A 27,569-nucleotide genomic window follows, 5' to 3' on the forward strand; every position below is an offset into this window, starting at 1 on the left:
GGCAACAGTTTCTGGATGCGTATTGTAAAGTTCAGAATGATGTGACAGACAAGGTTGTGGGTTCAATTCGGCCACGACTGCCTCCCTCTAACAAGTTGCCATTGTTCAGTTATCCTGCAATCTCACAGCTGGTTGGTTCACTCATGGAGCAGACCCTAAATCAGTTCCTTCATCTATATCGCTTTTCAAGCCTCTGAAATTAACAACAGATTTTTTTGTTGATGTTTACTTGATTTTAGCTTTTTAAGACTTTGTACAATATATTCTCCATTATCTTGTCATTCTTTGACTTTAAAGGACTTCATAAGTGTTTGGTCCAGGTCCAGTGGTCATGAGCCCAAGATGTGGCAGTAAACGTGTCATTACGCTGGCGGCGGCAGATGGAAGAAGGAGCAGAGAGAAAGTGGCTTTGCTGGACCTCACGGAACTTTGTCGCATCCATAAATTCGCCGGAGTTGTACAGTAGTGTGTGTGGTCTCTGCCGTGAGACACATCTGGTCCAGACGTCCTGTGGTGTCTCTCCTCCAGAGTGTTGAGACAAGGACACACAACATGCCATTATTTTGGTCGGCTATATTTAGAGCTTGTAAGATTCAGGTGAATTCTCAGTCAGTTCGTGCAGTACAATAGTGCCAGTAGTGTTAGAGGTAAAGAGGAAGAAAGTATTAAACCAACTAATAGAAATGTTGCTAAGTTATCAATCTTGAAAAATAGCTTAACAAAGAATAGGTTGAGAAAAGGAAGCAAACATCCAAATAATCAACCTAAGAAATAACTAAACGAAGAAAAGAAAAAAATGCAAAAAAATAAACAATAAAGGTTCTTAAATATTTAAATATATAATCTTCTGGTCTTTACAGCCCTGTTCTTGCACCCGCTTCCTGTCCCAGACAACATTTCCCCCTCATACACATCCAGCTTTAATCTTGAAACAAAGTGAAGACGAAGTTGGGGGTGAAAGAGAGAGTTTTCCTGGGAGGGGGAGGTGAGAAGAAACGCTTGTCTTCTTGTCTTGTGTGTTTGTGAAGTCGCTCCTACATTCTTGTGGCACTCAAACCTGCGAGGCCTTCTCTGGAGCAGGGAGCGCGGACACACAGGAAGTGTCCCAGAATAGCCAGACGCTCACATTTCTCTGCAAAAAGCAGGAAAAGTTGCAGATATAGAGAGAAGAAAGGAGGAGGGACGGAGAGAGGGAGGAGGGACAACATCAGGGAGGGGAAGGCTTTTTCTTCGGCTGAGGCTGGAGTGTGGGAGAGCAGAGCTTTGTGTGCAGGAGTATGGTGTGAAAAGGCTGAAGGTAGGTCTCTTCTCAACTTTCTATAACCAGACGCTATTGTTGTCCGTGTGTTTAGCTCAGCAGCAACTGGGTGGTCTTGGTTCTGTTAGTTACTTCACTTTTGGACGTTCCTTGTCGTCTCCTCGGTGGCTTGTTTCTCTCCTTGTTATTTCAATGTCATCTCTTTCTTTTTGGTTGAAGTTGATGAGTCATCAGTTCAGTTAGCCAACTTCAGGTTCTAGTGCAACTTTCTTTACCACACATTTCTCCACAAACAATCCCATTTTATATTTTGTCCTCCTGCCAAGACCCTCCTGGAGGATTTCTAGACCTATGACACTCCTCGAGACCACCCTGCTGACAGAGTTATCTATTCCATCTCAATGTAGGACCTGGATCTTTCCAGCCTTGTGGGCTACACTCATTTGTATTCAACTCAGGTCCCAGTTCTGGGGAGGTGCCCCATCAAGAGTGCTATAAGCATACACAAGTGTGCTGGTTATTGGAAGATTATTAGCAACTATATCTGGGAAGTGTGGTCCCTTGTATTTCCCTTTGCTGCTTGGATTGAGCCTGGTATGTTAGCCAGAGCAGCTGGAACTTCGTGACTCACTTACTCACCTCGAGGTGCCACCATCTTTTTGGTTTAAGCAAGTAAATCCCTGTACTTTACAGCTGGTTGGGATGCCATATCCAACAAGAGGCAAGACACTGTTAAGGACTGAGGTTTTGTATATATACCCCATGATTTTACGTGAGGGAACTTGGCAATTCAAATGGGGGCCACTAGGTGTCCCGAAGTTAGCCGAAACTGAGGATATTGTTTTATTTCACAAACCCAGTGTGTGGGAATTTTGCATTGGAAGTATCAACATGCAATTTTCAGCTGGTGCTAGGATATCAGGGACTGTCTTAGGTACTGTCAAGGTCTAGGCCAGGGATTCCCAACTGGTGGGCAGTGAAGGTATTACATGTGAGCCACAAAATCTTTTTCCAAAATGGTATCTTATTGTGGGAGTGTGGATGTTATTATGTAAAAATAAAAATATACATAATAATGTTTTAAATATTAAAACTTGTTAAGTTTAAAAGGATCATAAACATTTTCAAATATTCTTTTCATTATATTGTTTTTCCTTCGAGTATTATACATGTGACATCATGTGGTGGGCCGCAAAGGTTTTTGAGACTTAAAAGTGGGCCATGAGTTGGAAAAGGTTGGGGACCACTGGTCTAGGCTGTGCTTGAAAATGCATTTCCAGGGACCATTGCTTTATTGCATATATAGTAGTATGAAGAGCCTACCAAAGTCCCCATGCTAGGTACCAGAGATGAAGATTGAAGGAATTTTTGGTCCACCAGACTAGTTCAAGAAAAATCAACTTCCTGGATACAATGTCTGACCTGGACACGAGAATCCCCTGAAGGTTCCTGGGAAGATCACACCGGGGAACTCAGCTATTGTTAGACCTCCTGGAGGTCCTGATCTTGGTCTTATCGTTTTAGCAACACATAGAGCTGATGCTAATGCTCACTGGTTGAATGAATGCTGGATGAATTAAACGATTGTAGATCTTTAGTCACTCACGGTTGCTCTGTCTCTCTTTAGACACTCAGGATGGAGGAAATGGACTTTGAGAGACGCCGCGAGCTCAGGAGGCAGAAGAGAGAAGAGATGCGTCTGGAGGCGGAACGGTGAGTATGTCAAAAGCAGCAACTCTTTGTCATTGAACCTTCAACCTCTCCTCACATAGCTGTACCTATATATTCCTAAAACAACAAGTTGCTGCCGTTGTATTCACAGTCGTTTCCTGTCAGGCAGACTTTCACAAATCTGTCTAGTAAGTTAAGTCAAAGGACTTAGATGGTGATTTTGCAATTTACAGATTGATTTTCAAGATTGCAGAAGAAAAACTAAACAACCTGCAATTTTGCAGAATGACAATCAGAAAGTCAGTCTGCATCTGCTAAAAAATCTTTTTTTTAAAAATGTCATATCGCAAAGGTTGCGATTTAATTTAACACTCCGCTTTAACCAGTTGATCACTGACATCTACAGAAGCTAAAGACCAACAGTAAATGACAACTTAGTGGTTAAAATGCTACCAGTGTCACAACAACATGGAACAACATTGTATCAGCGTCGCAACCGAATAACACACAGAGTTATGATAACACATGAAAACCTCATTTAATATGGCGATGGCAGCTCAGATCAATGAAAGAACCAGACTCCATTCTACATGACATCGGTTCTTAAATTTGAATTGAGACGCTAGTGTGCGCGCGCGTTTGTGTGTGTGTTTGTGTGTGTGTACACTCCAAAGTTTACACAATCAAACCATTCAAACCGATAAATTATAATCCTCTAATTACAATTACATTTTTTTTAAATATATATTTTTGAGATAAGACAGAGTAACAAGAGCAACTGGGCAGAAATGAGCTTAAAGAAAAAGACAGATTGACAGTGTTTTCACTTTTCTTTACTCTGCAAGTTTATGTGATTTAGTATTGACTAATAATATAAATGTTTACACCACACTTTATAAAGTATTTGCAGTGAATATAATATGTCTATTTACAAGTGTAAGTCAAGTAACTAAATAAACCTTCATTTTTTTTAATTTCTGCTTAATTTGCCTTTAAGATTTATTATAATAATAAATAATACAATTAAGAAATACATTTCATTGATAAGTTAATTATTTATTGTATTAGAGGAAAATGCAAGAATGAGGAGATTAAAAAAATATTTGCAATCACAATATTGTTTAAATTGTAACATGAAAGTACATGTCTTGTGTCTTGAAAGATAGTAGATTTAGATTTAGAAGGTAGTTTTTTGTTATTTTGGGGATACCTTTATTAGTGTGTTGTGTGAAAATATAATGTGTGGGTGTGATGACTAGTACATTTATTACTTGGTTGATATTCTTCTAGTTGTAGTAACCAAAGGGAGAAGGGGGTGAAAGACCAGTTGAGGTATGAGGGAATGATAACTTTGCTCATTTACGTGCTTAACCCAATATGTTTCATTAACCTATTGATTCTGAACAAGTCATCTTCCTTGTCAAGTCAAGTAACTCAGATGTGTGGGATTCATTAATATCATTAGTTACTTTATTATAAATTTCTGTCTTTCAATGCAAGTCACAGGGATTCTCCAGGGTGCGTCAGACGCTTCCTGTCTACCGATGTGTTAAATTCAACATAGATGAGTAAAACAGACTGCAGAGGCGCCGCAAAATTACTAGTTTATTCTTCTGGCAATAAAAGTTACTGAATCTGATACGCGTCAAATTCATCAAAGGAACACTGATGATGGATGATGTATTTCAGTGACCATGACCACTTCTTGGTTACCTTTATGGGCTGCCAAAATGTACCAATATTCTCATCTTTAAAAAAAAAAAGTGGTGATGACCTTTTAGCTCCTCTCCCTTCCTACCTCTCTCCCTCCCCTCCCCTCTTCCTGACCCTCTTCAGATCCACCTCACCTCACAGGAAATCGATAAAAGTCTGTTTCAAAAGACTCCCTTCCAAAGCCGTCATCAAAAGTAGCGGAAGGTTTTTCATCCTTCCTTTTCATTCCGGCGTTTCCACCAACCACCCGGGCTCCAATTAAGGACTTGTTTGATGTGGAAGCTGATACGGAGCAAGGTCAGCGTGCCGTTCCACGTCTATCAGGAATCCGTCAGGTCATTCTATAAGGCTAGAGGCCATTCCACTCAACATTAAGATAAATTATCAAAGACATTTTTTAAAGGTCAACTAATGTGTTGATTTAAATTTGTCTTAAATAGATGTTGGACTTCTATATACTCCATTAGTATGTGTCTGATTGAACAAAACTCTCTTTTTATTTAAAATATGTACTTAAGCCCCTTTGTTTTTTGGAGGTCAAATCTTGTTTACCATAACCACGCGCACTCTGCTGTGGTCAAGCATCGATGTTGGTTACCGTGCATCGTAAATTACATAAGTCTCCACCTCCAAGCGACTCGTTGTATAAACAAAGCGGGCTGTTATTACAGCTAGCTGGAGGAGAAGTGAAGCCTGTTATTACTTTATAATGGACTCCGCTCTTGTAACCTCTTGTTTGCTGAGATTTCAGACGAGGGAACTTGAAGTAAAAACATCATCATGATGAAGGACTTACTGCATCTTTCATTTGAAACATGTGAGTGAGTCAGGAGAGAACCTTATTTAAGACACATGAACTAAAAAATGTTTTCCTGCTCTCTGTTAAGATATAATGCATACATTTAATTTAAGATATTCAATATCTAACTTCCATTGTCCTATATTTGATTAAGCAATTATAATTGGTCATTTTAATCTAGAGTTCCAGAATTTTGATTGTAATCTTGAAAACAGTCAACAATACCAAGTGGTTGTTGATGCTACGCTAGCAAGTATAGCATAACGTTAAAAAAACTGAAAATGAACTTCATCGTACAGATTAAAGAAGACATTTTAAGGGTTTGAGTGAAGTCATTTGCTAACTACATTGTCTTTTTTAAGGTTAAGCGTTAAATCATGATTTTCATTTAATGATTTTTTTTTTCAAGAAATAAATATTAATGAATGAACATGTGCTAATTGTATTTATTACTTCATAATACAACTTGTATTATGTAACTTAAAACACTTTAATTAAAACATTTAGATCCTAAATTTATTTTGACAAAAGTCATACATTGACATGTCATGATGGGCATTATGTTCACAAAGAGTCAAGCTCAGCACATGAGTCACTCAACCTGCTAAACAGTAATTGACATAAGCTGCTAACATGAGGCTGCGTGGCAGGAAGTGGCTCCAACCTCTCAAATTACACGTCTAAGAGACTCATTGAATCTAGGGTTGAGCCACACACCAACAGAGGTGCTAGACAGGAAGTGGAGATAATATTCCTGAATCATTCTCGTCGCAACTTGTAAGTTAACTTGACCGACAGGAAGGGATTTTGAATCATGAAATAATTGAATCCCAAATATGTGATTCTCTAGACATCTTGGTGAGTCAGTGAACCAGTCAGTCAGTGACTCATTGAGAGCGCAGTTGTTTTAATGAAGAGTGGTTCAACTCCGCTCTACATTAGTATGGAACTGGAGTCGCTGACACCAAGTGACCCGTGACTCTACATCGATAATGAGAATGATGCAATGATCCGATTCACAAATCAATAACCTTGTTGAGTCAGAATCAGAGTTCGCAAGTTTAATCTTCCAGAGGTGATGTCATGAGGCTTGAAGGGATGAAAGTGTGTGTGTGTTTAAGATCCAAAACTCTGCTGGTTCTGGGTTTCATCAGCAACAGTTTTTTTCGCACTAACAGAAGGTGTTGACACTGAAATCCTCGCCGGGCTTTTTATTTCTCCGTCACGCTCTGATTCGTGCTCCTCACCGGCGTGCGAGCTACATGGACTCGGACCTTCTGCGGCTCCTTGCTCGCTCGTGACTCATTAGTGGAGTTAGAGTTCCAGACGCTGTTAAATCTAAAACAGGCCGTGGAACTTCTTCTTCTGTCTCCATATAAGGAAGTGTGCGTCTCCCTCTTTGTCTCATTGTCGTCTTCCTCTTTTTCTTCCTCTTGCCGTCTCCTCCTCTCTCCTCCTCCTATCATGATTTCAGTTTATCCTCACTCACTGCTTCTTTATCATCTTTCTCACACTTCTATCTTCTCTTCTCAGACTTATTTGTCTTTTATTCTGCCCTCACTTCTTGCTCTATGTCATCCCTCTTTCACATTTCCTGTCTGTTTGTACTTCCTTTGCTTCTCTTCCTCTGATACACCTTCTCTTCCTCACTTCCTGTTTCGTCCTGTTCCACCATTCACTTCCTGTCCGTGTGACTTCACTTCCTGCTCTCTCTCAATCTCCAGCACACAAGAGAAGAACTGTGTAATTACAACATAACAACTAAGAATACACCTTTGTGAATCTCAGGTCAGGTTGTGTCTTTGTGTACAAAGGTGCCCTAGTGTCTAGTAATGTGTTTAATCGTTGGTGTGCTCTTGTACATGCACTATATCATGTACACCAGTCATTGTGTGTTACTCTGTTACTGCTTTTGTGTCTTGTGAGTCCACTTTATCCTTGTATGTACGGCTAGTTATTATTGCACGCAAGTGTCTGCTAGCTCTGCCTTTGTGTGTGTGTGTGTGTGTGTGATGTGTTTCTCTGAGTATTGTTTCTACATGTCTGTGTGTGTTTATGTTTGAGCAGCATGCATTAACTGAGGGTGTGTGTAGACCAGTTTGCAAGGGTTTCCTTCTGGTTGTGAGTGTTTGTGTTTTTGTGTGTATTTTCATGTTTCAACATTTTGTACAGAAAGTGTTTTTCTGCCGTGTTACACCCGGACGTTTTTGAATGTCTTTATTTCTGACATTTCCACTGTTGTACATATGTTTTGTGTTTGTTATAAAACGACCACACATCCATTTTCTTATTAATGTGTGTCCGACTTTTATTCAAGATTTTTATTGGATGTGTGTTTGTGTGTTTAGCTGCTGCTCCACTGTAAACACATGAACTGTATATGTTTTAGTTTGTGTGGTTGTATCGGTGCATCTATGTTTGGTATTCGTGTCTGTGTGTGTTTGTGTGTCTCATTGTGTGTGTGCGTACAGCAGCACTAGAACAAGTGTGATGAATATTTTAGTGTTGAAACAGTGAAAAAGTTGACTTCATAACTATTGTTCCACTTTGGTATGAGTTTTGGGGAACTTCCTGGTCTCTTGCGGTCAATCCCGGGCCCAGTGAGGATCAATACTGGTTCTGATCATGATTATGAACCGGGCCCTGGGCGGGTCGGGGCAGCAGACTGGGATAGTTGTGGTTCCTCCAGCGTCGGGCGTGGAGTCCCGCGTGGGAACGGGTCAGTACTTCTTGAAGCCCCACCCCTTCTGCCTAGTCCTTCCTTCCAAGCCCCCCTCCTTCCTTCTCTTCTTCTCCCTCTTTCCTCTGTTCTCATGAGTTTCCCCCCAAAATTGTTTTCTCTAACATTTCTGAGATTCTTCCCTGCAAGAAAAATATTGAGGCTAATTTTTTCCTGCCCAGCTGAGAGTTGCTGGTCATAATATTTAGTCGAGAACATGTTGGACTGCTGGAAGATTTATAGTTTAAACAGACATGCCATAACATTATGACCATCTTCCCTATGCTGTGTTGGTAACCAGCAGGGGGCGCCCATGGGAACTGCTGTTGAAACTCAAGTCATGGTTGTGTCTCTGATGGGGAAGTGGCTGTTTGGACCTGCTGAGTCACTGACCAGAGCCCAGCTTCTGCTCCACTTGTTGAGCAGCTAGTTCAGTGTTGAAGGTTCCACGATACTGTCAATCCTGGCCTGATCTGAGTTCTCTTTGGGAGGTCATGTTTGCTCCTCCTCTTACTCCATGTCTCTGAGATCTTTGGAGCAACCATCAGAGGGTGTGAGGTCTGTGTTGCTGCAGGATTACTAATTCAGCTTTATGGAGTTTGTTCTTCGAAATGTTGTACTCTTTAACTTCAAGCTTTTATTTGACTCTCTGGTCTATTTTTAGTGACATTGTTTTGTTCTCATGACATTTTGTGCTGGCTCCAGGACAGCCGGGTCCTTGGGGGCATAAGCGTGTTATTTCACTTTGTTTGAGTGTTGCTGAGACGACAATCCTTCACTCAGCATGGCAAGAGCTGTTCAACTTATTATAGATTCAGATGGATTTATTCCTTTTTTTCCCTTAAAATATATTTAAACCTTCAAACATTTCATTAAGCAATTGCCCTGAATCTTAAAATAAACTAACTTTGAGTTCAGTCACCTAGAAGAACTTGTTTTCACAAAGAGAAACCAATGAAGGTTCACCATGAAACATTTTCTCTAGCACGGTACGGGTAACTTCCATACAGTGACGATGTTTGGTCTGCAAAAATAGTAAGTAAATAGGTAATTATTATTTGTAAAGCGCATTTCTCAGACGAGGGTTACAAAGCGCTTGAACATCAAAATAATACACAGTTAAAATATATACTTTAAAAGGCCAAGATAACATAGAGACCAACACAAGAGTAAAAAGGAGGAAGATAGAAGAAGAATATTGACTGAAAACACTACCCATAAAAAGTTGTCTTATGTACCATAAACAAATGAATAAACACTGTACAGCTGGACACATAAGTGCTTCATGATGCTGAACAGTCAATAGCAATCTGTTTATTGTAATTTGGACTGTTTTTTAACATTAGCTTAACAAAATAAAGATGTAATGAAATATTGGCCACATTTCCAATATGCAACCATTCAGAGGAATTAGAGTTTCTGACATAACTCAAATACAGTTACAGATATCTGAACAGTGAGTAGTCACTGTCTACCATCATCCGTCTGGTTAAAGCCAAAGTGGGTCCACACTTTAGAGTGGACACCTGTAGGTGGGTCTTAGATTTATATAGATATATATATAGATATATAGATTTTGTAAGTTTTTTTCTGTCATTCTGAAATTGGTTCTCTTATGGTCTACCCACTGTTGGCAATCGCTTGTCATCTTCACCTACCACTGTTTACAACTACTTTACCCTCATTTATTGTATTAGCATCTCCACAAACAGGACAGGAGAGAGTACTGATGGTGACAATGGGGTAAATCCATAATGTGTGTTTTGATAAAATAGTAATATTCCCAGTTAGTTTGTCGATTATTTATTGCAACAGATAGCACAGCAACTTTATTCTAATGTCGATTTTTTTCTCTCCCAGCTCTTATATTCACACATCTTCCCAACAAACCACTACAATAAGTTCAACACACAGCCAATCACTTTAATGTCAGATGCTTAATAGTTTGTGCACGCTTGTCTGTGTCAGGATGTCCAGGAACGATGATGATGAGGAGGAAGCTGCTCGTGAGCGACGCCGTCGAGCACGTCAAGAAAGGATGAGGATCCGTGAGGCTGAGGAGTCCGGCGTGGCGTCCGAGAACATCCAAATCAGCAACAGCAACAGGTAGCACTTTAGTTTAGCATGTTAGCTAGGTAGGTTTCCTACTAACAACCCTTGATCAGTGTCTCAGAGCCGGTGACAGTCAGTAACTACGGCGGTGGCGAGGATGAAGACCAGGCGCTGCAGGATCTCATGGCCAAGCGAGAGGAGCGGCGACAGCGTCGCCTGAAGGAGGCACAGGAGCGTCAGAGGCAGCTGGATGATGAAAATAGCGCCGCCCTGGAGGAGCAGGAGAGATCTGCGTCATGGCGACGAGGACGCCACAACGAGAAGCAAGAGGAGGAGGACAAGAAGTATAGGTCAAGGAGAGATGAAGAGCAGAGGCAGGAGGAGGAGGAGGAGGAGAAGATTTACAGGTCAAGACGAGATGAAGAGCAGAAGGAGGAGGTGCAGGAGGATGAGGAGGCTCCAGAGGAGGAAGACGAGGAAAAACCAGCGAGTGTTTATATGAGAGAGCAGGTAAGAGAAAAAGGTGTCATTTAATTTATTTTAACGTGAACCTGGTTTTTGAGCTGATGATGATGAAGAAGATGTTGAAGATTTGACCGTGACGATGGGCTCCACAGTCAAATCTTCAACACTCAAGTGAGTGGAGTTTTCACCGGTTAATTACAGAAATGAAGAAAACTGTATTTTATTCGGGCAGACGGGAAGTAGAGCGCTGCTGTGATGAGGGTTGTTTTATTTTGGCCTGTGCTTGCTCCTGGGTCACTTCCTGTGAAGTCAATAAGTCAGGTCTAGCCATCAGTGGCGGCTGGCCCATAGAGGGCGCTGGGGCGTCGCCCTCCCACCGATTTGACTGTTTGTTTTTTTAATTTTAAAATTGTATTGTAATCTACCCATTATTTAGTTTTTTAACAATCATCAACATTGATCATTCTGTATGTTTCTAGAAGTCCTCACATTGATAAACTATATTTGCATTGATATACATTCTGATTTCATCTTTGTGTCTTCATTCGTCATATCCCGTCTATAGAGGGGTCGCTTTTTGAAAAGCCCGTCAGTGACATTTCTGTAGCTCATCGTGTAGGCATCGTCTCTGAATACGATTTCGGGGCACGGGAAAAAGCGACCCTGGTAGTTGCGATACACAATGGTAAACCTTTGCGCTTTGTCAATAGCTCGGTTAGCTCTCATGGTAACGCCCACTATTTTTTTTAACTTCAAGGATGCGAGTTTTGACGGTTCGATAACCGCTCTTGACATTTTAACTTTAGTTTTCATTTTGTTTTTAAATAATTTAGTTTATTTTGCATGATGTATATTATATTATAGTATAGTTAAAATGTGTTTTCATTTGTATCTAACCAATGAGGATAATAAACATTTATTATCCATCATTAGCTGTCAAAGTGTTGATTTCCACATGTAAATAATATTGTCTAAGTTTAACATAGGACTACTTTTGACTGATTCTTTCAATGGTAAAGGCAGATAAATGGAGTGGAAAAAAGCCCCACCTAGAATATTATCACCAGCTGCCACTGCTAGCCATTCATCAGTTTCCTGCTTAGTCTGCACATTTGTTCACTCCTGTGTGTGTGTTTGTGTGTGTCAACAGTTGAATGAGGTGAGTGCAGTCAGGGAGGAGACAAGGAAGCAGAATGGTGAACTCCACAAGGAGGCGACTCCTGACCAGCATAGGAAACCAGAGCGGACACTCAGGTGAACAAAGATCTTCTACAAGCAAGATGGTTCTTAACCTCAAACATTGATAGTAAAAATATCACTTTGGGAAGAATGAAAAAAACAACTAACACAAAAAAGGAATAAAAAAGACAAGCATCAACAAAAATAAGTGCTGTGAGGAAAGTTGACTCACTTGTCAAAATAATCATCTAACAACTGGGGGGAAACAAATGAAGTATTACAGCCTTAAAAGAATGTTGTTCTTACAAATATGATGGTTAACTTTGACAAATGTGACACTTGTATGAATATCAGATAAGGAAAAAGTAAAGCAAAAAAATGAACCTCACGATCAGCAGAAAAGCCTCTATTTGAGATCTTCATCAAGATGTGACAGATTTGTGCTCAGGTGCAAATGTCAGGTGTCTGAGTTGAAACATGAGACAGACACATGAGTTGTTGACGCCTAAAATATTCACCTGGTGTCCGTTGTCTTCACGTCTGTTCATACGACCAGTCGCAGCAGCCTCCGCTCTCCCGAGGTGGCGGCAGCCGAGCAGGAACAGGAAGATGCCGCACGCCTGGAGGCGGAGCTTAAACTGGAGGAGCTGAAGCGTCGGCGTGACGACGCGGAGAGCGAGGAGTTTGAGAGGATGAGACAGAAACAGCAGGAGGCCGAGGCCGAGCTGGAGGAGCTGAAGAAGAAGAGGGAGGAGAGGAGGAAGGTGCTGGAGGAGGAGGAGAGGCAGAAAAGGGAGGAAGAGGAGCAAAAGAGAACCAGAGACGAGGTGAGTTACTCCCCGTCTTTTCTCTCAATCACTCTAACTTCTTCTATTTTACAAGAATCATGTTCATCACTATATACTACTGAGATGTTCGTAGCATCTCTTAACTCTTTAGTGGTCCATCATCAGCAGAACCGAGGGATTTAAGCGGCAAAATAGTTTCAAAATGGCTGATGTTGCGTGACCTCTGACCTCAGGAGGAGAAGAGGAGGATGAAGGAGGACATCGAGAGGAGGAGAGCAGAGGCTGCTGAGAAGAGACAGAAAGTGGAGGATGGAGATGATGGAGAAGACAAGCCCTTCAAGTGTGTCAGTCCCCGCGGCTCCTCACTCAAGGTCAGTCCCAGTGATACATGATGCAGTTGTGTTGTTCTATTGTGTGACAACACAATTAAAATCTTACCTGGTTTTCCAGTGTGAGATGAATATATTTTTTTTACATAAATCAACTGGTCACCCATCTTGTCCCGCGATGAATGATGATCATTAATGAAACCAAAAAATCGAACCATCTTCAGTGCCTTTGGTTGGGTCATGGGGGCAGCATCCGGAGCAAAGAGCTCAATGAAGTCATGCAGGAGACTTCCTCAAATATTTCCTGGGTCTGCCCTGAGGTCTCCTCCCTGTTGAAAATACCTGCAGCTAGTAGATAGTGGCGTCTAGAATTCGTCCTAAAAAAGTTCCCAACCCAAGCTACTTTGGGACATTTGTGTCCACCATCTTGTTCCTTAGTGTATAACCTTGGTGACCATAGATGAGAGTAGAAATATAGTAAAGAATCTAATGTTTGCTCACTTGAGTAAACAATGCTGTTGTTGTTTCCTGCTTCGGACAGACGCGACTTTACTTTGTCGTCATGTTCACTGTAGGTATTGTGTTGGTTTTGTGTTGCTGCTTGATCATTTGCAGTGTTGTGTGTTTACTGTTGTCATCTGACTGTTTCTCTGTCTGGACTTTTCTTACTGTCTTGTTCTTTTGAATCTTTTGGTGATACTGTTGCTTCATATTATGATCTATTTTGATCTTTTTTGTGTTGTTGTTGGGTGGCAAAGTGGTGATGTTCATGATTCAGTTCCCAGATCAAATTGGTTTTGGAGTGGATGTTGAAAAGGTCAGAAGACATAGATGTCGTAGAAGCTTAGACACAAATTGTAGATGACACTGGTCATAATCATGGAGAAGTTAGGAGGGGAGGGAGACCCTTGTTATTGAGGAAGAGTGATTTGAGTAAATGTCTTGTTTCCATAGAAACACACACACACAACAAGTTGCGGAGAGTCTGGGACAGTAGGTTAAAGGTCAGGAGGTTGTGACAAGCAACCCTTTAAAGAGAAAACTTATGTTTACAGTCAGGAATGTTTGAGTTATCCCACACAAGATCCTGGGAATTCCACTTTTGACAAACAGCTTGTCCAGTTCCCTCGTTCTTTTGGCCAAAGAAAACTTCTACTATTACTACTGATACTGCATCTTATGTAGTCTTTGTATTATTATTTTTAATTCATCTTTGACCACCTATATTCTATATCTATTCATATTGTTCTTTTTCTCATACTGTTTAGCACTGGAATCAGGCTAGCAAGGAAATCTCTTCATTTTGTATTACAGTTGAAAAACAAATATTGTGTTTCCTGCAGTATGAGATAATGAGACTAGCCCAACAGACACTGTTTTTACTATCAAACGGAGAAAATAAATCATTTCAAATTGTTTGGTTGCTTCAGACCTTAGAACAAATGATGTCACTTAAAGAAACTTGTCTAAATTATAGCTTGAATGTGTTTTAATTTGTCAATTACTACCAATATCACTGCATCTATCACTGCGGCTTCTCTTAACAGTATTGATAATATTTACGGTAATAGGGTTTTTGTGTGATAGGGTTTTTACTGTGACTACAACTGCTGTTATTGTTTTTTTTGCCAACTATTAGTGCTACTCCTATTGTTGGTGTTGCTACTGCTAATTGCTACCACAACTTTACTGGTACTACTATTGAACGTATTTGTACTTCTTCTGCTGCTAATTCAGAAGTACTACTATTACAGAAACTTGAGTAATATGGTGGTGCTACAACCGTAATGGGTGTTTGTGTTAGCATCATTTTAGCTCTATGTTAGCATGTCCACTATGTTACTATGGAAACTCATGTGGTTCATAAACTTGCTCCATCTGCAGATCGGAGAGAGAGCCGAGTTCCTCAACAAGTCGGCTCAGAAAAGGTATTGTTTATTTAGCGGGCATTTTTTGCCGGGTCACTGATGAACTTGTTGTGGTTCTGACAGCTCGCTGAAGACGTCTCACTCCCCCGTCGTGTCAAAGATCGACAACCGACTGGAGCAGTACACCTCTGCCGCTCAGGTGAGTCTGAGCAGTCGACCAGGTGAGATGTTTGTCACGTTCACGTCTCACCTTCACATGGCTTCACAGAGAGAGAACCGAGAGTCCAGATCTCCTCGCTCGGGCGCCGCCGACCTCCCCACCGCCACCGATAGCATCCGCAACATCAAGAGCATGTGGGAGCGAGGAAATGTTTTCAGCTCACCAGGGGGCGCCGCAGGAACCTTCAAGGTGTGTGTGACGTGTGCATGTCTGTTCCCTTATCTGTGTGTCACATACATTTTTTGCCTATAACTCCAAAAAGGAACAGATTATTCTGAAGATAATCCTTTAGTCGTCATGAGGGTGAATACTAAATGATTGACATTTGAATTGTATCCATCGCTTTAACAACTGCTGGTGCTTTTGTCGTCATGTGAAAGTTGCTTCCTTCGTTCTTCTGTTGCGGATGACATCACAGCTGACCTTGTTCCACAGGAAGCTGCAGTGATGAAGACGGGCGTGGCCGGACGCATCAACGACTGGCTCAACAAAACTCCGGAGAGCGGTAAAGTTTCAGGCGGCAGACCGACGGTATGTTGTCACCACGGCGACCGATGATGTCCCCGACATATTTGAAGTTTGCTAATCAAACTGAAATTTTGGTTCCGATCCAACAGGACCTGAAGCCGGTGGACGTGACCAACAAGAGGAGTCTGTGGGAGAACAAAGGAGCCAAGGTACTGATCCGATGAATCCCTACGACTTTGTTGTCTCTGCAGTATAAGCATGTTTTATTTTGACCTGGTCTTTTGTGCAGATTTCAGGAAGAGAAGAACACAAGTCAGTGACCAACGGTGAGTCTCCGGCCCTGACGTAAATATAATGAGTTAAGACCCTGACCCATCTTAAGACCCTGACACTGACGGGTCGCTCTTTTGCTGCTCCCTTAGGAACGGGTCACTAATGTGACGTGAGAGCCGACACAGCCGGGACAACCCTGGGCTCGCCTTCCGACTCCTCAAGAAAAACCACCTCGAGCCCCCAGCAGGACGGAAGCGGCGCTGTCCGAGCGCTGGACCCAGACCAGCAAGTGAATTTGTGGGTTCAGTGTTTCTGCACAAAGTTTTGCCTTCCTAAAAGAAACAACGATGCTGTGAAATTTGACAAGTAACTTGTTTCCCGATCCTGCCGGGACAAAACGTTCAAATTAGATTCCTTGCGGAGTCTGTCTGACATTCCAGAAGTTTAAGGTAGGCGGCTGGACTTTGTGGTTCTTCTTAGCATGAAGCTAACGCTAATATGTAGTTCTTGTTGTTAGCGAAGATGCTAAATCCTGACTCCTAATTTAATGAACTCAGCAAAGAGTAACATATTTGACGGTATAAAAACACTGTTTAAGAAATCCTGCCTTGTATAGATAATAGGACGTCAAATGTGTTAGCTAGCTAGCAAATGTTAGCTGCTAATGTTCCGATGCTAGCTGACCCACAAGGCACACGTTTATGTAGGAGAATGGACACTAGTTTATGTAGCAACATTTATATTTCAAATGTAGTTAGTCAGATATTGTTCCATATAGGAGGAGCAGAGTATTGTGTACTTCAGAAATTAGATTTGGTGTTTAGAAGCTACAGGAGGCAAAAATGTGATCATGTAATAGCAGAGTGACGCTTTATTCAAACGTTGTTGGTAAGAGAGTTTGACTCAGGATTGTCGCAAGGTTAATGCAGCAGCATGTGTTTGTTGTTAGGTGTTAGCGTAGAAGAAGGTTGTGTGAATGTAACAAGTAGCGAAATCAAAGGTTTTCCTGCCGTTTGAAAGTATAACTGAATCGCAGGTGTATACAACACAAAAATATTAGTTTACCTAGACATTAATGGTATGTAAGAGCCCAGCTAGTTGTGTGAAATACTGTTAACAATATGTAAAAGTTACGATTTGAAAAATAATTTGAACACTCTGGGAATCTAGATTCAAATGAGCACAGTTGAGGCCTAGTTCCAATATAAGTGTTTTCCTTTTACGTCCAAGACTAGTTCTGATATAAAGACGTTGAAGAACCAAGTCCAGTTGCCGACCTTCAACTTCATACAATCGCCTCGATGACTGAATTCTATGACACATTCCGAAGAGATGGTAAAAAAAACTCCTCTCCATCTTGTTTATTTTCTTATTATTCTTATTTATATTTAAGTCAAACATGTCACCATTTATTGGCAGGATAGAAACATGAGCACTTGTAGGTTTAGCTGACTTCACTTATCATTGTACCGCCAGTGCCGCCAGAAGTAATATATGCTAGCGAGCGTGACATTTAAATATCCAACTTATATCACATCCTTATACTCCTTTTATACTCACAGTTTTCCAGCGACAAACGTGGAGTCAGACGGCCAATTTTATTTTATTGTTACCTTGTTTATTTATGTTACTTTATGTTTTGTATGTTCCATCACCTAAAAAAAAAATGAAAAAAAAAAAACTTCGGACATTCCACTTTATCTCATGGTTAAGACAGGAAGTGGGCGGAACCAACGTGGTGTTTTTATCTACCTTTCTTTTTTATCGCTTCTATGCACATTTGTAATGGTAACTTTGTCGTGAATAATGTTACGGTAAACATGGAGCCTTAGCATTTAGCGGTTATTCTCATTCCTACCACTGTGTGGCCTTCGAGGCCTGACCAAATCCATGTGTATCACTGAGGGACCAATAATGAACTATAGGTTACATGTCGCGTTTATGAAGTCAAAATACCTTCTGTCTGGTTAAGAACTTTTGTTTTGTTTCGATCAGCCCTGCGATTGTTTTGGTCTAGTCCTGTGACAGCATAGCTAGTCTTAGAGCTGCAGCTACTCACCTTTGCTGAGCTTGAGTGTGAACTTTCCTGATGCTACAAGTAACAGTTAAAGCAGCTACAGCTAACATATTTGTTGATCATTCTTGACATTTTACTTTTCATATCATTGGTAAAAATGTTGCCCAAATTATTTTAATAGTTAGACATCGTTACCTGTTTTAAAATTATTGCATTACTGGACCAAATCTTTGCAGTTAATAGAGCAAAGGATAGGAAAACAATAGGAAAACTGGACCCAAAACAAAACGAATTTCACGATTATTTTCTGTCAAACTTTTTCTGCGACCAAACTATTCAATAAACTTGTTTTGTTTTTTCTTGTGACATCTCAAGACAATCAGAGAATAGACCAAAATATTTGTACCTTTTTATACAGTGTTTTTGTATCATTTGTTATCTCATGTTTAACCGAACACAAGACGCAGCAACACTTTTTTATAAACGTCAGAATGTTTCAACCTGGACAGCAGAAATAAAGAACATTGACGTGTCTCACTTGTTTGTGTTTTGTCACTTTGTGTGCCACAACAATCGATCAAATCAATAAATGTCAATCCTTTTTAATTTAATTTACCATTAGATCATTTTAAGTAGCGAATATTATATTTAAAAACATTTGCATCTGAGAACTGGAACACAGAAAATAGTGTGAGCTTAATTTGAATTTGTCCCAAATAATTCCTGATTCCTGTCAGAGACGCCGGCTGCCAAGCTCTCACACATTTTCTTTGCTACTTCCTTTGCCTCTGAGATGGAATTGTGAAGAGGTTGTTGGGTCGACGCCAGAGGCAGGAAGCTTAATGCTCAGCTATGATTGCAGCCCTGAGCTGTTTGTGACCCCGAAATGAGTTTTTGACACAAAGAAACTCATCAAAGATGTTTAATTTAATTATCTGGTGTAAACTGTCTTGTTCCGTTACCTTGAACAACAGAGACCTCTTGTGGCGGTTTGGAACATTAAATAAAATACATAACTAAACTGAATGTAATTGTTCTTAGTAAGAAACATGTAGAAACAAGTTTGATACTAAAAAGTCCATTATTTTCTTCATTATTTGACAAAACCCAGTTTTGGTATATTCACTTTATTGGGGACAAACACTTGTGGCAGCGATATGTAAACAAATTAACGTATAAATAAAACATCAATAAATAAAGTTGACAGTGACGATAATAGTGCAGCAGCAGTGACCTCACACAAACATACACACACACAAACACACCCTAGTCTCCTCTCACATTCCAAAACGAATCAAAACGATCAAAAATTTAGATTTCAGGATTTGAACCACTGACTTCTGTGCATCAGCGCTCAGCTGTGACACCTGGTGAGCTAGGGTCACAGCGGCTCGTGACAGCAGGACGTATTTTCTTATTCACCACAGGTGTGTCTCCCGGATCTCAGCGATCACCTGACCGGCCTTCTGCAGCGCCTGTGATCACACACAAGAAAAACACAATTTATGGAAAGAAAAAAGTTCCTCAACACCCTCCATCCTTAACTAGCAGTTGAACTTAGAATCAATTCAATTTTGTTTCAATTGTATAAGAGAAGAGGAACCATGTTCCAGACAATCACAATCTGGCACTATGGTCAGCAGAAATGTCCTTTTAACAGGCAGAAACCTTCAGCAGAACCAGACTCAGTGTGAACAGTCCTAAGTCCTAACTATAACTTTCATTAAAAAGGAAAGTTGATGGCTGTGTACTGAGCCCCCTCCTGTGGACCCTGCTAAAGTATGACTGCTCAACCAGAACCACTTGAGTGACTCTGCATTTTAGACTTGAGATCCATGTGTACCTGGAGCATGTCGGCCGCCTCTCTGCGGCGCTGAGCCATGTCTTCAGACTCGGTCAGCAGCTCGTTGAGGAGTCCAGACTTGTAGAGCTGCCCGACCAGCTCACTCTGAAGGCTGTCCTTCACATGGTTGACCAGGAAGTGCATCACAGCTTTTGGTACACTGGAGGGATGAGATGACAATGTGTTGCCACACAAGGTTCAATGCCTGGCTGGAGAAGACGCACCTGTCCTGGATGTTCTTCCGCACGATCAGAAAGTACGACTTGATGAGTCGCTCGATGACCTCACAGTCACGCTGCTCACGGGACGACAGCTTCCTGGCAACAGGTACTGGCTGATGGTAAAAAATGACACATCCAAATCAGTTTACAAGTAGTTCATCACCTCACATTACTTCCAGCTAGAGTAGGTATATCTTAATGAACCTCATGCAGTTATGATGTGTAAACAATAATTACTCTTCATTCACAAGTAATAATTCATAAAATGCTGACTTTGCTTGTTCAAAGCTCTGTCTCTCGGGCTGGAGGCAAGCAAGGATGTCAGCAGGTACATATCTATGCAAACACAGCGCTTCAGAATGAGACATTCTGTATAATATTCCAGTGAAAACCAAAGGGTTTTGACAAAATGCCTCGTAGGTGTGCGTGTGACTGTTCCGACATGAATAGACCAGAAACAAGGCTTTTAAGAAGTCCACTCGCTTCAGGGAAGTCAGCTCTGCGGCTTCACTTTCTTCACGATAGAAGTCATGTTCCGCTGACTGCACCAAGTTTAAGTCTAGTTTTAATGTACATATCAGAGTATGTTTGGCTGTTATTTTGTGAGGATATTTTTTTCCATAATCATTCATGTCGATTACAAAGATACTCAGAGTCTGATTGTTATCTATTTAGCTCTCGGATCATCATCAAATCGCTCAGATCAGTGTTTATTTAACTTTACTTTTACTTGTTTTTACTATGAAAGTACTTGAGAAGACACGAGGGGGCGGCTAAACAAACATCCTTTAAAACTGACCAACATTCCAAGATTAAGAAAATGTACATAAATTCCATTAAAACTATATTAAATATTATTCTTTATATTATTATCTAAATATTATTCAATAATTATAATAGATTTGTTTGTTTAAAAGTTGTTTGACAAAGTCCCTTCACTCGATCTTTCAGAAAGGAATCACAAGACTTTAGCAAACGAGGCTAACATTAGCCAGTATAGTTACCACGTCAAGAAGGTTAACAGCGCCCCTCAGTGGACTTCCTGGGCCAGAACCCGGAGCATCCTCTCCTTTCTTCAACATCCCCCTCCAGTTCCCGGTGGCGTCCTGGTCTCCCACTGGTGGCAGCGCTGACGGAGCCTGAAGAACCAGACCCGTCAGGTACAGAACACCAAGATCAAAGTGCAGGTCAGACTGTTAGGGATCAAAGTAAATCCATAAAAGGCAGCGAGGAGAGAGAAGCCAGTCTGATGGGTAGTTAAGGGGACAAAGTTAGGGGTGGTCTTGGGCAGGTGGACCAGGTAAGGAGGACATGAGTCCAGGCAGGCAGGAGCAGAGATCGGGGGTCATGCCTCAGCCACAGTCTCGCCCCGACCATGCACGTGCCCACCTTGGCAACGTCCAAATCCACTCCAGAGGAGGGAAAGTCTCCCAAGACCTGAGCTGGACCTTTGCCGGCGGACTAGAACCAGAGCAGTAGTGTAGACACAGACATGAAGGTGTGCAGACAAGTCAGAGAGTCGGGTCACGTGAAGCCATGGAGACTGTTCTAAGGACTCGTGTCACCTTGTCTCGGGGCACGGCTGCTGGAAGTTCCCTCATCCGGTTCCTCCTCTGCTCCTGGAACACACAAGGCAGACTTCCAGTGAAGAAGGTGTGGAGAGGGACACTACAACAGGTGTCTCACCTCAATGTTGTTGTTCATCACTCCACAGGCATCGGCAAAGTCCGGGTGTTTGGTGTTGATGTAGGCAAGTTCAATGGCCACCAGGTTGTGCACCTGAAACAGGAAATGATGTCATTCAGCATCTCCTGTTAATTAAAGCACTGATGTGTACTGCCTCGATTTTAGCTACTTTTCACTTTTTTTTTACAACTTCACTATCAAGTCAAACATTTTAGTACTTAAAATATACATCAAGCTCAAATCTCATTTAAGCTGCATTAGCATTACAAGTACACATGTACACAAACTAAATTTAGCATGCATCTACAATGTCATCACAAGTAAAACTTGAACTTTAACAACATTAGCAGAACAGGTTAGCTTGTACACTAACTACATTAGCACTTAAGTTACATTAGCAGAACAGGTTAGCTTGTAATACTAACTACATTAGCACTTAAGTTACATTAGCAGAACAGGTTAGCTTGTACACTAACTACATTAGCACTTAAGTTACATTAGCAGAACAGGTTAGTTTGTAATACTAACTACATTAGCACTTAAGTTACATTAGCAGAACAGGTTAGCTTGTACACTAACTACATTAGCACTTAAGTTACATTAGCAGAACAGGTTAGCTTGTACACTAACTACATTAGCACTTAAGTTACATTAGCAGAACAGGTTAGCTTGTAATACTAACTACATTAGCACTTAAGTTACATTAGCAGAACAGGTTAGCTTGTACACTAACTACATTAGCACTTAAGTTACATTAGCAGAACAGGTTAGCTTGTACACTAACTACATTAGCACTTAAGTTACATTAGCAGAACAGGTTAGCTTGTACACTAACTACATTAGCACTTAAGTTACATTAGCAGAACAGGTTAGCTTGTACACTAACTACATTAGCACTTAAGTTACATTAGCAGAACAGGTTAGCTTGTACACTAACTACATTAGCACTTAAGTTACATTAGCAGAACAGGTTAGCTTGTAATACTAACTACATTAGCACTTAAGTTACATTGGCAGAACAGGTTAGCTTGTACACTAACTACATTAGCACTTAAGTTACATTAGCAGAACAGGTTAGCTTGTACACTAACTACATTAGCACTTAAGTTACATTAGCAGAACAGGTTAGCTTGTACACTAACTACATTAGCACTTAAGTTACATTAGCAGAACAGGTTAGCTTGTAATACTAACTACATTAGCACTTAAGTTACATTAGCAGAACAGGTTAGCTTGTACACTAACTACATTAGCACTTAAGTTACATTAGCAGAACAGGTTAGCTTGTACACTAACTACATTAGCACTTAAGTTACATTAGCAGAACAGGTTAGCTTGTAATACTAACTACATTAGCACTTAAGTTACATTAGCAGAACAGGTTAGCTTGTACACTAACTACATTAGCACTTAAGTTACATTAGCAGAAAAGGTTAGCTTGTACAGTAACAACAGTATCTCTTAAGCTATGTTAGCATAACAAGTTAACTTGTGAACTCACTACATGAGCACTTCAGCTACAATAGAATTGCAGGCACAGAAGAAGTTACAGAACATAATTTCAGTAGCACATTAGTTACATTAGCAAAACTGTGGAAGGTCACACACCATCTCGTTGGTAATGGGGAGTCTCTTCCTCAGCAGGGATGTCACCACCTCCACAATGGCCTCGTGAAGCTTAGGGAACCTCTGAAGCTCCTGCAGACGACAGACCATCATGAGGAGAAGAGACATGAAGAACGAAGAACAGTCGTGTGAGTCTTCACTGGCCTGCGTGCTGTAGTTGCTGCAGTGTTGGATGATTCTCTGCATCTCCTCATGGACCAGTTCCACACAGCGCAGACTGGGCTCTTCCAGACGCTTCACCTGCTTCTTCACCAGAAGCTCGAAGGAAATTTCTGGAACAAACAGAGATGGACGCGGGCCCTGCAGGGCATAGGGGTGCTCAGGTTTGATCCAGAGTTGAGGTGTGTAAAAGAAATAAAAGATCTCACGGTGGCGTTCCTGATTGCAGTCAGGATGTCGATGGTGCTCAGACCTCCCAGCGGATCCACAGACTCCAGAGTTCTGCCGAAGGTCTCGTGGAAGATGTAGCAGATACGGGCCCCGCCACACCTAAAACCAGTAAGGGGAGCTGCATTGATCAAGACGCCTGCCTTCAGGGATTAAACATGTGGTCCGGGACTCACAGTTCGGTCGTCTCAATGTACTTGGCCGTGCCCTCGATGGTGTTGCAGTACTCGGTGGCGAACTTGGTAATGAGCTGCAGCAAGGTGGCGCTCTGGTCCTCCACCGGCTCCCCATAGCTGCTAAGGAGGGACTGGTACTGAGCCGCAAGCACATTGATCCGAGTCTTCAGATCCGGAAGACAGTCCCGTATATGATGCATCAGCAGTCTGGTGGACAGGAAGTGAGACGGGTTAGTGTCTCTCTGAGCTATCTTAGAGGCACAGGACAGATGTGATCAGAAGCACGAGGAACTGAACCTGTTAAGGGTTCTGGCTAGGTACTTGGTTCCGTTCCTGTTGGCCAGTGACGGATACTTCTTCTGCAGGAAGGCGTACTCATCCCTGATGGCGTCAGTCACCGACTTCTTGTTGTTGATGTCCAGCTGACTCCTGCAAACACCAGCTAACATTAGCAACAACAAACGTTTGCTTCAGCTACTGTTCTACATCAAGCATGCACAGTTACAAGTGTAATCACCATAACATTTTCATTTATGAAGCACTTAAAAACAACTCACGTCCGTCTCTAAGTGCTCTACAAAAGTAAATAAAACACACAATAAAATACACAGAGAGCAATAATAAAATACAGTTAGATAACTTAGAAAAGGGAAAACCTTGAGATAAGATTCTGAAACTAAGGATATAAAATATCAAGAATAAATAAGTTTTAAAATCTATAGCATGACATGTTTATTGTATATTTCTATAAAAAATATTGAATAATGACGTTTGTCAAGCACACATTCAACCAAAACTAATTTTGACCAACAAGAAAAAAACGAGCGCAAAAATAACTCTAAAACCAGGAACTACAACAACTTGTATATAGAGTTTAACTTTTAAGAATAGTATAAAATGAAATTTTTGGTCAGCTTTCAGAAGCTTTCTATTTGAACCTGATGACGTTAGCATAAATACAGTCAAAAAGAGGCCACGGTGGTTCCAGGACAGACATCCTCCTATTCTATATTTAGAAATATTCAAACTTTGTGGATCGATGTTCTTCATCTGTGCTAGTAGGTTAGCCATTTAGCAATGTTAGCATCCTATATGTGAAGCATATCTAGCTACATTAACATAGCAGCTACACTTCGACTTGGACAAGTGAAGGCTCTGAACCTGTTGACGACTCCTATGAGTCCCAGTTTGACGGGGATCACCCGCCCCATCAGAACATCCATGGCATCAGTTCCTGCATCCATCAGGTCCAATTTGGTCACCACAGCAAGAGTCCTTCGGCCTGCACAGAAGATTATTTTGTTATAAAAACCTGCTGTAGTTCCACAACCTTCATGATTTGGACTATAATTGGTTTTGTTTGGGGTTTTTTACCATCTGGGTCGACCTCTCGTGCAATCTTCAGGGCCTCTGAGGTGGCCATGTCAGTGTTGGCAGCACTGACGGCCAGGATGATGCAGTTGGGGTTTGAGATGTGTTTGAGGATCAAGTCCCGGATCTGGAGCTCAATATCGTTGGGCTGGTCGCCCACCGGCACCTGAGGGGCCAGAAGAGGTCATGGGGGGCTCGTTGGAGGAGGGAAGTCACGGGTTACCTTGGTGATCCCAGGCAAGTCCACCAGAGTCAGATTGACCACGTGAGGAGAGAAGATCTTGAGGTGGATCGGCTCGTCGCTGATGCCCTGCAGGAACATGAGAGGCGCTGTCATCATGGGGTCACTGACTAAATGTGATGGACTCACTTTATTAAGAGCTGAATTAATCTCTGAATTATATCTGAAGAATCAATATAGTGTTGCTGATATATGTAGCTTCTCTTAGTTTAGGAAAAAAAAATCCTTTATGAGGGAGTTTAACACAGGATTTCTACATTTTATTGAATCAGGACAGGCTTTTATTGTGAAGTTTTAGCTTCTACAGGAAGTTCATGAGTCTCAGGTTGTTTTAAAGGGATTGTTACACACTTCTAGCCTGAGTCACCTAGACACACATTTTGTTCACATTTCAAAATTAAAGTATAGCTATGTTAGATCACAAAGTTCAAAATAAGTCTGCACCTTGTTGTTTCCTGATATTCTCTCCGTCTCAGCTTCAATTTCTTGTCTGATTTCCTCAAAATCATTGAAGATCTGTGGATCCAGACAACAACGTCACCACTGTTCACCTTGTAATGTACGACTAAGCGACACAAACCTTATTTTTGGTGTGTAGAAACTTTCCCCACTGCTCTCCTTCCCTTCCTGTGAAGCATCAAGTTACACAGATTAACACATTAATCCCAGTCACCTGTTCATCACTGGGAGGTTACTAAACTAGAGACAACACCAGAGCAGGTATCTGGGCCTCAAAGCCACTAAACTACAAATGTGTTTTTCTGTTTTCGCCACCTTTACGGAGCTTTTGCTCTGCCTGGTGTCTGCATGTTGTTGGACAGAAACAGCGTGTTACTCGAAAAGAAACATGCGTGTGTTTGTATCTGCTGAAGAATCCGTGTCGTTTGAGTCGTAGGATCTTACCCGTGTCCTCATTTTTGCGAGCGTCTCCCGGGTCCATGTGGACCAGCTGCAGGATGAGCGGTCGCCGGGTGACGATACCTGTGCCCCTGGGTAGCAGGTCCCGGCCCACCAGGCTCTCTAGAACTGAGCTTTTGCCGCTACTCTGCAATGATAAAGTGTCACTGTAACATTAATCTTCTGATGTGTCTAACATTTCAACATTACAGATGCAACTGATGCTACAAGGCAAAGCAATATGATTTAATACAAAACTTAAATGGTTGGATTTATTATTATTTGTGAAGTATCAGAATGTGGAGATTCGGAATGATGAATTAATATTTTATTTTTATATATAAAACAAAGTTTTTGTATAATTACTTTTGCTATTCTTCTGTATTTCGTATTATTACACATTATTGTATATATTGATATGTTGAGTATATAGATATGTAAAAATAGTGTTATTCATTTACCTTCAGTTTACTTACAAATTGATATACATATTGTAATTGATTTAATATATTAGTCAACTATTTATGTTAAATCTTCCTTTAATAACAGTTTTTATTATTTATTTAACTTGCAAAAATCTATTACATTTTATTTTCTTCTTTATATATATATATATATAATTTCTCAACATAATTTAAACAGCCTAAAAGATAAATCATATTTATAATTTAAATTTAACAACATGTTTCTTTATTTGTTTGAGCCTATATAGCCTGTTTTCTTTCATCTCTTATTTATTCTATATCTAACAATAACACTATGTAATAACAACAATTATTATACATAATGAAAAAAAAACAATGTTTGATTCATCAGTATTTAAATCAGAGTTTACATTTTAATAAATCAAAATGATAAAATGGAATAATGAGTTAAATCATCGCCAGATAAGAATAGTAAGATTTAAAACCACCGTCTGGATCAAACGATCGTTACTGTAAACCAAGGCAGGGATGAACAGCTCGTACGACAACCATGTTGATGTGAATTATATGAAAATGAAGGTTATGGTTCGTTCATATTCACCTGAGTGCCCACCACTGCTATCTGCGGCAGCTGGATTATATCCGCGCCCACGGTGTTGAACACATCCTGGAGCTTGTTAATGACGGGAATAAGAGCCTCCATGTCGGCTGTTTAGTCAGGAAAGTGGAATAAATAAGATGTTTTCGTGATGCAGCCAAAGTCATTCAATGTCCCACTGACACCACCATTGCAATGATGGGTGTGTAAGTGCGGTGATGGGAGTTGTAGTTCTACAGTGGGAGACTGAGCCCGACTGGACTCTTCAAGAACTACAAG

General features: G+C 41.0%; 2 protein-coding genes across 3 annotated transcripts in view; one reads left to right on the forward strand and one right to left on the reverse strand.

Moving 5' to 3' along the window:
- The window catches only part of cald1a (caldesmon 1a), a 34,188-nt gene extending 15,836 nt beyond the window's left edge, over positions 1–18,352 (forward strand). Inside the window, exons 1-14 of one of the 2 annotated variants that reach the window (XM_087787776.1) lie at positions 1,230–1,297; positions 2,886–2,971; positions 10,129–10,266; positions 10,326–10,722; positions 11,828–11,931; positions 12,413–12,683; positions 12,878–13,015; positions 14,858–14,901; positions 14,965–15,040; positions 15,110–15,250; positions 15,497–15,592; positions 15,679–15,738; positions 15,819–15,855; positions 15,952–18,352. In XM_087787776.1, the coding sequence (XP_087643902.1) occupies positions 2,895–2,971; positions 10,129–10,266; positions 10,326–10,722; positions 11,828–11,931; positions 12,413–12,683; positions 12,878–13,015; positions 14,858–14,901; positions 14,965–15,040; positions 15,110–15,250; positions 15,497–15,592; positions 15,679–15,738; positions 15,819–15,855; positions 15,952–15,965 (1,593 nt within the window). In that variant the 5' untranslated portion in view covers positions 1,230–1,297; positions 2,886–2,894 and the 3' untranslated portion in view covers positions 15,966–18,352. Of the gene's footprint in view, positions 1–1,229; positions 1,298–2,885; positions 2,972–10,128; positions 10,267–10,325; positions 10,723–11,827; positions 11,932–12,412; positions 12,684–12,877; positions 13,016–14,857; positions 14,902–14,964; positions 15,041–15,109; positions 15,251–15,496; positions 15,593–15,678; positions 15,739–15,818; positions 15,856–15,951 lie in introns of those variants that run through there. The other variant, XM_087787775.1, reaches the window with a different exon arrangement.
- A 603-nt stretch (positions 18,353–18,955) lies between these two features.
- On the reverse strand, positions 18,956–27,496 carry LOC148084657 (dynamin-1-like protein). Its single transcript, XM_087787779.1, has 18 exons — positions 27,294–27,496; positions 26,274–26,415; positions 25,951–25,997; positions 25,815–25,886; positions 25,353–25,439; positions 25,133–25,295; positions 24,920–25,040; positions 24,056–24,187; positions 23,759–23,965; positions 23,564–23,684; positions 23,340–23,495; positions 23,178–23,267; positions 21,570–21,662; positions 21,449–21,502; positions 20,888–21,022; positions 19,887–19,996; positions 19,663–19,822; positions 18,956–19,294 (listed from the first exon to the last, which is right to left on the reverse strand). The coding sequence occupies exons 1-18, from the start codon at positions 27,393–27,395 to the stop codon at positions 19,238–19,240; spliced, it is 2,049 nt and encodes a 682-aa protein (XP_087643905.1). The 5' UTR covers positions 27,396–27,496; the 3' UTR covers positions 18,956–19,237.
- Between the last annotated feature and the right edge of the window lie 73 nt (positions 27,497–27,569).

This window comes from Callionymus lyra, chromosome 3 (genome assembly GCF_982586985.1).
Source record: "Callionymus lyra chromosome 3, fCalLyr1.hap1.1, whole genome shotgun sequence".
In the NCBI taxonomy this organism is placed as follows: Eukaryota; Metazoa; Chordata; class Actinopteri; order Syngnathiformes; family Callionymidae; genus Callionymus; species Callionymus lyra.